Source organism: Lupinus angustifolius, chromosome LG03 (assembly GCF_001865875.1).
Source record: "Lupinus angustifolius cultivar Tanjil chromosome LG03, LupAngTanjil_v1.0, whole genome shotgun sequence".
Lineage (NCBI taxonomy): Eukaryota > Viridiplantae > Streptophyta > Magnoliopsida > Fabales > Fabaceae > Lupinus > Lupinus angustifolius.
Window position 1 is genome coordinate 19,831,246 of NC_032011.1, and position 12,448 is coordinate 19,843,693.

The 12,448-nt window shown below is 33.3% G+C and overlaps 1 protein-coding gene across 2 annotated transcripts; it reads right to left on the bottom strand.

The window, feature by feature from the left end:
* On the bottom strand, positions 3,862-12,166 carry LOC109343590 (nudix hydrolase 19, chloroplastic-like). Of its 2 annotated transcripts, XR_002107234.1 has the most exons (7): positions 11,543-12,166; positions 9,791-9,931; positions 9,598-9,702; positions 9,011-9,110; positions 6,316-6,408; positions 3,987-4,346; positions 3,862-3,945 (listed from the first exon to the last, which is right to left on the bottom strand). XR_002107234.1 is itself a non-coding variant. In XM_019581961.1 (6 exons), the coding sequence occupies exons 1-6, from the start codon at positions 12,164-12,166 to the stop codon at positions 4,042-4,044; spliced, it is 1,368 nt and encodes a 455-aa protein (XP_019437506.1). In that variant the 3' UTR covers positions 3,862-4,041. The 2 variants fall into 2 exon arrangements, 1 of the variants encoding a protein (XP_019437506.1); XM_019581961.1 differs by having other exon boundaries at positions 3,862-4,346.

The following is a 12,448-nucleotide window of genomic DNA, read 5'->3' on the forward strand; positions in this document are numbered from 1 at the left end:
CGTTTGTCACTCTTACCCAATTCAACCGATTGAGATTCTTGAATATCATCTTCAACGTCTTCCATCTCATTATCAATATTAATAGGATTTGAATTATGACCTTCCATATTAATTGTTGTCCAAAATAACTACAAAACATACAAAATAAAGTTAGCATTATGTGAATATTAATAGGCTACAAAACATACAATTTAGATTCATAATTCATATATATTTTGATTCACACAATGGAGAGTGATATTAAATATAATATTGTTTGTTCTTTTTTTGACACTTGACACTATGATTTTTGTGTAGTAGTAGGATGAAAGCAACATGATGGTAACTGTTGTTGAGTGAATTATGTGTTGCAGGTTGAGATTAAATTTATGGGACAAGCAGCGGTACCAACACTAAGACTACATAATTTGGCAGAGATATGGGTTGATACAATTTCCACATCACACAGAATTCCATCAACCATTGGGTCCTCAGCAAAGGATTTTGTAATGGTCTTAGCCTATGCTAGGAAGCTCCCTCGCCCTTCAAAATCTCCATATGTCACTATATATGTTGCAAAAAATATATATGTAAAAAACTCCTCGCTCTCACATTAGTATCATTGTACTAATGGATCATTACATCCTCTCTAAAACCAAACTCATTCTCACATATGCTCTTAGGAATTTTAACAAACAGTTAGTGTGCAAGTTTTAGTAAAACAAAAGTATATTAAATATAAAGAAGTAGATGTCAAACAAAACAGCTTTAACACAGAAAAAACATTGCGAGATAATGGAATTAGGGTGTTAATGGAATAAGAAATGGAGATCAAACAAATTTTTTTTAACATAAAATAGAACCTGAGCAATGAGTAGTGAGCTGAAAAATGGATGCTAAGAGAGCCTGAGATCAGTATGCTAAGAGAGCTGGAAAGTGGAAAATGGATTTGTAGTTTACTTATTTATGGCTTTTTGCACAATGCAAGTGTGAAGTTTGAAGTGGTTTGTGGTTTATGCTAAGAGAGAAGTAGTTTAATGGTTTGTGGTTTATGCTAAGAGAGTCTGCTAGTTGTCACGCCCCACGCACAGCACAGTGTCACACACTTTAGTTTTTTTATTTTTTAACAATGGCCCGTCGGGCCAGCCCGGCCCGGTCCTCATTGGCCCGTCTAAAAAACGGGCTACTAAAATAGGCTGAATATAGGTTTTTCGACTAAAATTCTCAGCCCGGCCTGCTAAAAATAGCTATCCGAACGGGTTGGCCCGTCAGGCCAAGCCCATATTGCCACCCCTAATAATAATAAATAACAAAAATATATTTTAACAAAAATTACTTATAGTAAATAATACTTACAAGATTTTTTAATTAAATAACAATGGTATTTAAACAAATAGTTAAATGCTAAAATTAATTAATCAAATAAGAAAAATTAATATTTTAAAAATGTTTTAAATATTAATTGAAAAGTTTAAGCGGAAGGTTCCAACTCGTTTCATATATTTCCTCCCGACTAGGAGTTGTTTGCGATCACGGTAATTAAATATTAAAATTAGAGGAAGGTTCCAACTCATTTCATATCTTTCCTCACAACTCGTTTCATATCCCCAAGAGTAGAGGATGGTTCAGGATCAATATTGTCTCTTTTTTTAACCTTTTCCTTAAGACATTTTAAATTATTTTATTTTAAAAAATTACTTATTCTCTTAATTCAAAATTTTGCTTACATTAATTAGGCATTCAAAATTATATTTTAATTACACAATTGATTCAAAAGAATAATTTGAAATTATAATTGGAAAGTCATTAATACTTCCAATGCCATCTCTTCTAATGGAAAGTAGTTCACAATAAATGTTGTCTATTTTCTACTAATTATATTAGTAATTAATTTAAATATTTCATTTAATAAAAAAATATTATTAAATGTTTTTTTGTCAAATCAAATTGAGTATCTAAAGAATGGTCTTTGATACATACCTGAATAAGATAGACTTTTGTTAAACACCTTAATAAAAACCAACGAGCGTTGGTTCAAGTGGTACATGATTGATTCCCCTTAAACAAGAACCCGGGTTCGAGTCTTGTGGATGGAAAAAATGCCCGTTGGGAGAGTTAGCCCCACTTACCTGTGGATGTTCTCGGCTCGGACAGGATTGCCTGCAGTGCAAGGATACCTGTGGGAAACCAAAAAACACCTTAATAAAAATATTATTCTTTAATATAAGCTTACGTGGTGCCTATGTGTTTTTTTTGGAAAAAGCAAAATGATTACTCCAAATCAATCATAATGATATTCCCCCTCTCCTTCCTCTCTAGGTTGTGTAACTGCTAATACATTTAAAAATCAGGTAGACACAAAGGATAAGAATTATAAAATGTGTAAGTTATAATTTCTTAGTTAACTTCTTAACTGATCTTTAGTATAAACTCATAGGAACGCTCTCATGAATGTTATTTCTTTCTAATCATCACCATTATCATACTTGAGTAGTTGTTGTTCCCCTTTTCCCATGATCTCTTTGTGGTACTGCCTTTAATTTAAACAAAACATAAAATAAATTAAAGAAAGATGCCATAAGCAAAATTAACAAAGCAATTGAATAACACAAATAATTGAAAAAGGAACGATGCTTTTGATAAATAATTATTTAATAACTACTATGCAAAAAATATAATGTGAATGTTACCCTGTCTTTTTAGATGATTTTGTAAAGTTATAATATATATTATACATTATTTTTTTATATAACTTTATTCTTTCACTATATGAATAAAAAACTAATCATATTCGAGTTGTGTTGTTGTCATATTTAATAAGCGTCACTCGCTTGAATCTAACATTTAATATATTGGTCATTTATTAATTTAGTGAAACCTTATACTATTAGATAGTATGCATTATGTAATGAATAAATAAAGAAAAGTAAAAAAAATTGATAATGGCCTCCGGCTAGCAATGTGAGTAAAAACGAAAATACTCGTGACAATGTTGACGTAAGTGACCATAGTTAGAACTTCAATATCATTGGAATGATGCTAAATGACTATCAGAATAATCGTTAATGAGAGAAGAAATCATTACTGACATAATTCATCAATAGTGGAAAAGATATGACTATAATGACTACTGGTGGGAAGAGAACTCAGTGGCTAACCACCATTGTATTGATCATCAAAGAGAAAATAAATTAGTGTTGATATAATTCATCAACTACATATAAGGTAACATCAAAATGATTATGGATAAGAAGAGACACTAATATCTAAAATGAAGAAACTAATTTTTATATTGGAGCATGTTAAAATTTAGAATTATTAGGTTAAAAAATGAATGAATACTAATGAGAAAGTTATACGATAAAAGAAGATGACTAATAAGAGTTTCGAATCTCAACACCTTGGTAGCATAATAGTGACCAAACAAGTCATGGGAGATAAAAAAACTGCTTTGATTTTATATAGAAATTTAGAATGGTAAAGATTAATTAAAACTCAATTAGGAGTTAATTTAAATAATTTATTATATAACAAGAAATTATTTATGTGGTAATCCTATTTTTGTATTGGTGGTATAAGGAGCGGGGATAGAGAATTTCCATGAACAATGGACCCATAAGTTAAAACCCATTCAAGTTTTAATGGAATTGAGACCACTTGCCATCAAAGAATTATAAAACAATATAAACATTAATTAAAAAAAGCCCTTGTATGTAAATTCAATCCATAAAAATGAGAAACACAAAGGGGAAAAAACTGTAACGTGCGCATATCAAACTATCTAGAGTTTATGAGCCCAACTATAGAAGCTCAAGCTTTCATAAGATAGGTGGACAAAGAAAACAAAGAAATTAAACTTAACATTTTCATACTGTAACAATCTTTATAAGGAATATTGATCTATAACATGAAAAACAATGCAAAATCAAATGAAAATTCATCCATTCTAGGAGTTTAGAATCTCCACAACTATTTGACATGAAAATTTAGTAACCCCCACTTATATAACCTTCTTGAGATATAAAACAACAATAATATAAGCTTTATATCCAAATTTAGTTACTAGTACAAATTTGACACAGAACCACTAGGTTGTTTTGAATGGCATTCCAGTGATTCCACACCATTTAACTTTTTATCTGGGAAGGCCCAAGAAGTAATAAGGTGATGGGCTATTGCATATGGGCCTGGAACAAACATTGGAGCAAGTTCACCACTTTCAACATTGAAATCTGTGGCCAAGCTGTGAGTTTTTTCTACTCCTTTACACATTTGTTCTACCTTTGCAGCTGAACTTTTTTGGGCTTTCTTGTATTCAGCAAATGTCAGAGCTTTTCTTACATCTTCTCTACTGTACCACTTTGCATCTAGAGAAGCAAGTTGAAGCATATATTTGCCACATACAAAAAAAGCAAAACCAAATGAAAGAGGAAAGTGTGAAGTGGGGTAGGGAGTGAATATGTATAAGAGCTGAAGAGTTTCTTTGCGAGTAGGATTTTAGGACTTTAGAGTCATATTGCATGTGTATTTCATAGCTCTCATGCTTTATTTTTTAGTTCATTCTCCTCTAAAACCTAACTCACAAACGGCCCTTACTAGTGAAACTACTGCATGTTGAATTTTAGATAAAAAAGGGAGTGAGGACAAATAAAGTTAAGTTAAATAGTTGTTATCTATGCCCACAAGGACACAAACATAGAAAGCCCAACATACTACTATCATCCTGCAAGACTTTGAGGTTGTGCTTTATCCCACCACACAATTTTCTCATGATTCTTAAACAACTTAAATAAGTTGTACAATTTTTGATGTAGCTCCCTCTTTTGTGTCTATTCAGTTGCATCATGCAGATGCAACACAAACTGTAATTTCTTTTGTTTTGGGTTCTTACCCCCTTCAAGTCATAAAAATAATAATTTATGAATGTATAGAATAATATAACAGTGTAATATTTATGCACCGTCAATGTAAAAGTTTATACACAGACAGTATATCTTCACCATTCGTTTGTATTACTTTTTTGAAGAGTCAATGATGATAAAACAATAATGATAGATAATACACTGGTAGTGTATAAAACTCATACGCTATAAATACATTTTTTTCTCATACAATACTTGAAAATTCTTAGAATTACTCTGATTTAAAAATGAGGCCACAATATATAGAGGGTTGGTGTCCTTGTTCTACAGTTTTAATTGACACTATACATCCCTCTTCTGCTCCTGACTCAAGAAAATGGGTCCTTGATCTCTTGGGAGTATTGACATATAAATCTTATTTTCAGTTGTGAACTGTTTCTAACAATACAAATAGTTTATTTTTGGATAAATCTAGTTTCAATTCCAAAGCTCCCTCAAAGGTTAAAGCCTTTGTTTGAACTTTCGCTTTTCAACGAATTAACACTAAAACTAATGCTTTTTCTCATGAAATGCAAACCTCTGACTGTTTTAGCTCCTAATATGAGAATAGATTATTCGGCTTCTCCTATCTAAGTTTAGGGGTTTTCATTCTGGCAAAGATGCCAAAACTCTTTGTTGTTCTTTGGTGTATTGGTGGTAGGAAAGGAACCATGGACTTTTAATGACTCTTTCTCGAGCCTAGGCTTTGTTTAGGGTTACTCGTTTAGCACCCCTATGGTGTTCCGCTCATGGGTTTGATAATAGTGGGGTTCCTATGGTAGGCTTGGAGAGGGGTTGACATGCTTTGCTCATGGCTCTTCCATCTTGATAGAGCACCGGATATTAATGAGCCTATTATCAACCAGGAGGAAACAATTGCGGAATCAGGGAAAGCAAGGCCTAAAGTTTGGCAAGTATACACTTGGTGAAAGAAAGTGGGCCACAGGGATAGAAAGAATGAAAGTTAGTTAGAGGGGGAGTGAGGTGGCTGGAATCTCATAGAAATTGGGGATTCTGATATATGGGGAAATCATTACAGTTTGAGAGGATTATTGAGAATATTGTAGTAAGGCTAGAGAGAAAATTCTCTAGAGGAGTCATAGACACTGGATATTTCATACATGATCTTGTAGAGCTCTTAAGCTCCTTTCTTCTTAATTCATATCAATATACTATTATACTACCTGTTCCTATCAGATCTCCTAGTTCTAGTTTCATTTTCTCTTTGTTCCTTCTAAAGATATCTTATCCTCTTCTTTTGTATTATTCTCTTCTCATCAAATAAGACTTCTTTTTCTATCCAATGAAAAATGAAACTCTCATGTGTCCTTTACTCATCACTTGGAAGCCATGCATATAAAACAAGTAAAAACAAGGAAGCATATGATGGAGGAATGCACTATGTTGATTAAATTAAACATTGCTGTCTATTTACCTTCTAACTCTTCCTTGTCCACATTTATTTCAACTGAATTAGCATATGCGAAGAACCCAACCATCAACTGACATGGCATGCTTGGTGGTCCAACTAGAAACAATCATTACAAAAGAATGTAAGAAATTGTAACAAACAAAAGATTGGAAAAGCATATGTATAAATTTGATTTGAAATGAACACACAACAACATGTTAATTCATTACATTAGATTATGTTAACCAGAACTATTAACATACAAAACATGAGAAGTACATGAGTTCATTTGAAAGGAACCCACAAACTAATATAGATTATGTTAATTGGTACTCGACTTCTTTCAAATCTGCGTACATGTGAAAACATTACAGTTTTCACTTACAGTAAAATATTCAAGACCTTCACTCTGATTTAAGTGACATTGAACATGGTCAAACCGTCAAGGACTGTTAGACAATAAAAATCATTCATGTGCCTTAAACCAATAGGTTAAGCTTCTGGGACAGTTGACTCTTAACATTGTACTAGAGCCTCTGTGACAAAGTGGTCAAGAGTTTGATCCTTACTCTTCTCATTCTTCTATAACAACAACCAAGCCTTAATCCATTAGGTGGGATCGGCTATATGGGTTGAACGATGTCATAATGCTCTATATTTTCAGTGATGATTCTAAGACCCGAGAGCAGAGTGTGCGACATATATTAAAAATTTAAATAACAAAAATCATACATAGTTCTATACAATATATAAAAGCAAAACCTGTTTTAACTACCACTATGCATTAATTTCCAATTTCTTATTTTGCTCTTAATAATTTTTAATTTCTAAACAAATCATATAATCAAAGGTAATTATCATTAACAAAATAATCATCTATCCCACTTTAAATTGGATATTACCATAAATATAAAAAAATTATAACATAAAATACATATTCAATACAAAAAATATTCTAATTCTCTATAAAAAATATAAAAATATGAAAACATTAATATGAAAATCACTAAAATTTAAATATAACTATTCAAATAAATTACATGCTCCATATAAATTAATGACAGAGTTGTTAAACATTTATTGCTGAATACAAGTTAATAAGGAGTCATTCATCCATGCATATCTCATTCAACCAAGTCAATACTTAGTCTCTATCTAATATTCTTGTATGTAGGCAAGGTAGTCAAAATCGCGAGCTTACTCGTGAGATCGCACGATCTTACGATCCTCAACCTCCAACCCGTGCTCGATCTCAGTCTTGGATGCGCCTCCATGAGATCGGTGAGATCGTCGTGCAGGTGCGTAAAACCGGTGGAGTCGACGAGCCCACCGATCCCTAAATCTCTGTCACAACTTCACTTCCTCTCTCTCTCACTCTCTTCTTCATGTCCTCACTCTCTCTCAATCGAATAGAGAAGAAGGTTCAAACTCATCACATAGTCGCTATTAAAAGGGTAGAGAAGCATGTTCAAACTGATAATAGCCGATTAGCCGCCATTGAAGGGTAGAGAAGAAGGTTCAAACTGATTACACAGCCGTCATTGGAAGGGTAGAGAAGAAGGCTAACCGGGTCATGTGCAACCCGGTTTGTTAAAACCCTAGTTTTATTTATTTATCAAAAACGGGTTTGATGGGCTTTTATTCCTGCCTTTTAAGCCCAATTTCTTTTTTAGCCTCATAAACTTATTAAAATGTGACCAGTGAGCTGGGAAACCTATTTTTTTTAGTTGGAACATAAATAAGGTGTACTATTTTGCTATCATGACCTATGAAATATTATACCTATGGCTCTTATAATTTGAATATATATTACTTCATAACTTATATAATATTAGTTCAGAATTTATATAATATTACTTGATAATTTATATACATTCTTTATTTTTAAGATTATTTTTAGCATTATGACTTATAAACATATATATATGAATATTTATATATGAATTTTTATGAATATATATGTGTGTGAATTTCTATGCATATATATATATATATAAGTATTGCAAAATAGAACATAATATTAATGCATTGTCAGTGTAAAGATTTATACATATGCATCATGTACCATTTATTTGAATTACTTTTTTCGAAGAAACAATGATGATTAAAAGAATGGTGTATGGTATGCTGACAATATATAAAACTCTTACACTGTTAATGTATACATTTTTTCCTTTAAAAAATATATAATTTAAAAAAAAATCAGGGTGTGCAATTTGCACACCCTCACCACCACATGGCACCGTCCCTGATCAAAATTATATACATTACGAAACATTAATCTCTAAGTCTTTCCTAATCATTTCGTCTGTGGTTTTTCTCGATATTTTTGCCTCTAGAGATTGGATTAACCTCCATTTGATTTACTCTTCTTACTTGGGCTTCTAACGGTCTCAACCGTCTTCATTCTTCTAAACAAAAACAAAAAGTAAGAACAAAGCATGGTGGGCCTGTGCATGGTCCACACTTCAAGCCTAAAGAGATATTGCATGAGGGGGGCATGTAAGATATATAAAATCATTCATGTGCATTAATCCAACAGCTTAAAGGTTTTGGGAGAGTTGATTCTTGACAAGGACTACAATGATTATCTAAATAAAGGCATACTGTGAATTATCTAAATAATCTTTGAATTGGACTAATTGCACATAATATTTTCTATCCAAAAGGGACAATTGCACATAACAATGAACAGAAAATAAAAGTGTAGAAGTTATACCAGGCCATGGCTGAGAACTGTGATATACAACATCTCCCACTTCAATACCAGTCTCCTCCCATGTTTCTCTTCTCACAGCCTCCTCCAAGCTTTCTCCAGGCTTAATGCAACAAGCGGAGACAAGCTTATAAAGTCTTTAAATATATTGAGAAAGGAGTATAAAACTAGAACAACTAGCATATTATCCATGCATAAAATGAATTCTCATGCCAGAGAAACCCGCTTTAATCATATACGAGTTTCTCTCTAAGCAGAAGGTTGAACTTTTCAGAGTACAAAACATAGCAAGTGTTTTTATTTTTCATTTACCAACTAACAATTAAAAGATGTTCGGGAATTTCAGATTATACAAAGTTACCAAATGAATTTATACAATCTATAAAAACAAATTGTCATTTCAGGAAAAGAAATATTATTGCTATTAAGGTAGCCATCAGCAATTGCAAATATTGTACAGAAGTTCAAATTAGTTTCCAATACAACTTATCAGTTAATGGTAGCTAATGGGCATAATCCACACAATTTCATTGTATAATGGTTGAATTTTTGAGTCTGTGGAATATAAAGAGGTCTGGTCAAGCATGTACCTCTATGAAACCAGCTAAGCAGCTCCACATTCTTGGTACAAATCTCGATTGTCTGCTCAAAAGAGCACGGTCACTCTCTCGATCTATAACTAGCATAATTACCACCTGCACACCAGGTAGACAGGCACCAGAGAAATCGTCAGCAAAAGACTTCATTATCCATGGATCCTTACCAATTAAAACAGAATCTAACCGGGTCAAGGCGTGGATAGATCCTCTTTTTGCATGATTCATTTGAACACTGCTTTCGCCTCCCAGCTTCCTTTGGGACTGTTTTCTCTCCACAATGTCCACAAAAACGTGATAAATTATGCCATTCTAACAGTGCCCTGGCCTGGCCAAACCCAGGCATTAGAAAAGCACCATTCCCTATTAGTATGATAAATTTTCAACTAACTAAATTATATAACTGCAGGAAGCTTTATAGAATATTTTAGTATTTGACATTAAAAATCCATAGTGTTTTTGAAATATTATGTTCTGATCTTCATTTTCTCTCCTTCTTTCAAGATATTGATTTTAGTGTCAATCAAGTAAAAGATTCTATCAACAAGAGTTGGCTCAGCTAGCAGGATTGAATAGCATCGGAAATAGGTCTCGAGTTCAATTCCTGCTGGTGAACTTTTATTGGTCCCCTATAAGTATCCTTGGAATCAAGTATTATTCCTCTTCATAAGCTTTAATCCACCAAAAACAAAACTCAAGTATTCTAACTCACTTCAGTCATATAACACTCAGGGTTATGCTTTTTGGCAAAATAAGGCCTGCTTCGCTACTCAATTCAGGCACCGATCGACGCTCACAAAACTAACATAAGTTTCTTAAGTGGACAAAGCATGGATTCCACAATAAAAAGGGGAACAAGTAAACCCTCAATTTAATCCTCCAAAGATGACATCGTCAGTGTCACCAGTTGGGTCATTAAAAGATTTCTACAACCAAATAAAACTCTGAAAGTTTCAAAATGTCACCATGTGTGGTGTTTCAAAACTTTTAGGGACTTATATGAAGAGACAAATCTTTTAAGGACCCCACTAGTGATGTTGTCATCTTTGGAGGACTTAAGTGATAGTTTACTCAAAGAAAAACCTACCACTCACAAATTATCACTTCAAACAGTTTCTTCACTGACTAATGAATCCCTGCCCAACACAACAGAACACAAGACATCTAAATCACGCATTAAACAAAAACCATAAAAAAGGTTCTGACAAGAGGTACAAACTACAGAGTAAAACAAACTTACAAATTGTACCAGGTTGTGTGGTTTAATTCTCTTCGGAAAGCATAATCTAATCATTGAGAGATGAAAAATTCCAAATTACTCTAATTCCAAGAAAGGACTAGTGTGCCCTAAAGATTTGTTTGAAAATGACTAATTTGACTGGCATTTGATACTCTTGGGAACCGTGTAACAATTTTTTTATTTTCCATGGACTAAATGAGGGGCAAATTTTATATCCGGGATAGACTTGAGTATTCACTCTAGTTTATAAAAGTCAATCATATTATTCCCTCTTTAGAAAATGGTCATTCTAATCCCTTAAATTACAAACACCACTCATATTTGTCTCCAAATCTAGGGATTTTTTCCACTAATGGAAGATAATTTCATGGACTAAAATGATAAAAGGGCAGCCCAAAGCACGAGGCTCCCACCTAATGTGTCATTATAGGATGGTAGATATACGCAGCGTCACAGCCTTAAACTCGCAAAGGTAGAGTCTGTTTCCGAGAGTTCAACACTTGGTCTAAAATGAGAAAAAGGACAACCCGGTACACGAGGGTTTCACCTAGGAAAATGGGACTAGAGTACGGAGTGGAATACGGGAGGGCAAATATAAGCACTTTCACAAGCCTTAGTCTCATAAGAGGTTGTTTCCAGGATTTAAATTCATTCACTAAATCGACAATTTACAAAAATCTAGGACACAATACAACTTACATGACCAGCAATAGCCAAGTTACCCATGGCTTTCAAATCCTCCCAATCAGTAGCCACCATTAGCGTTCTCAATTCCACAAAACACAACTTCATGCTATCAAATTCAGCCACCAACCCACCCTCATCAGAAACATCAATCGCCCAATAAACCTCATCATCCTCAACACTCGAACCCAGATACAAAAACGACTCACCGCTCAATTCAGCACCACCACAATTTACCAAAATACCCTTCAATTCCCCCAACCCGATCCAACCTAGATTCCAACTCAACCCCAAATTCCCTTCTGTTAAAGAAGAAGAAGCCAACGGCCTCCCATTTCTTAAAGGCAATACTTTGAAATTCGGAGATAGCGAGTTATTGTTGCTATCTAGAATTCGGCATTTGAGTGTTTCAAATGCCGAATTTAGTGAAATTGGATTAACTGGGTTTGGTGTTTTGGATCTAAGAGGGTTACCAGCAAAGACATGTGAGTGTAAGTTTATGGACATGATGGTGCGCTTGTATTGGGAGAGAGGTCTTGTTTGTAGAGATGGAAATTGAGATGAGAGTTTGTTAGAGAATGAGAATAAGGAAAAGATTGTTTGTGAAGTTGAAGGAAGATTGAAGAACAACTTCACCATCTTCTTCCATGGAGTTAGTTTTGGAGTTTTAAGCAACAAAACCAACTTTTTGAGGTAGGTAATGGTCAGTGTCGCTTCATGTAATGACAACTGTCCCGATGGATATGGTATATCTACTTGGATTACGATGGGATATAATTTTAATAACATTTTTCAACTAATTAAAAAAAGAAAAAAAAATGTTTATCATGTATTGTAATTATTACTGAAATATACACATACCTTAATTATTATCTTCAAATTTTATGGGAAATTTTGTCATTGTATCTGTAAAATGGATTT

Excerpts from the sequence above, each read along its gene's own strand:
- LOC109343590 (XM_019581961.1), bottom strand. The coding sequence starts at position 12,166 with ATGGTGAAGTTGTTCTTCAATCTTCCTTCAACTTCACAAACAATCTTT. Across the intron at positions 9,703-9,790 it reads TCTATCCACGCCTTGACCCG|GTGGTAATTATGCTAGTTAT; the intron begins GTTAGATTCTGT and ends CCTGGTGTGCAG. Across the intron at positions 4,347-6,315 it reads GGACAAGGAAGAGTTAGAAG|ATGCAAAGTGGTACAGTAGA; the intron begins GTAAATAGACAG and ends TTGCTTCTCTAG.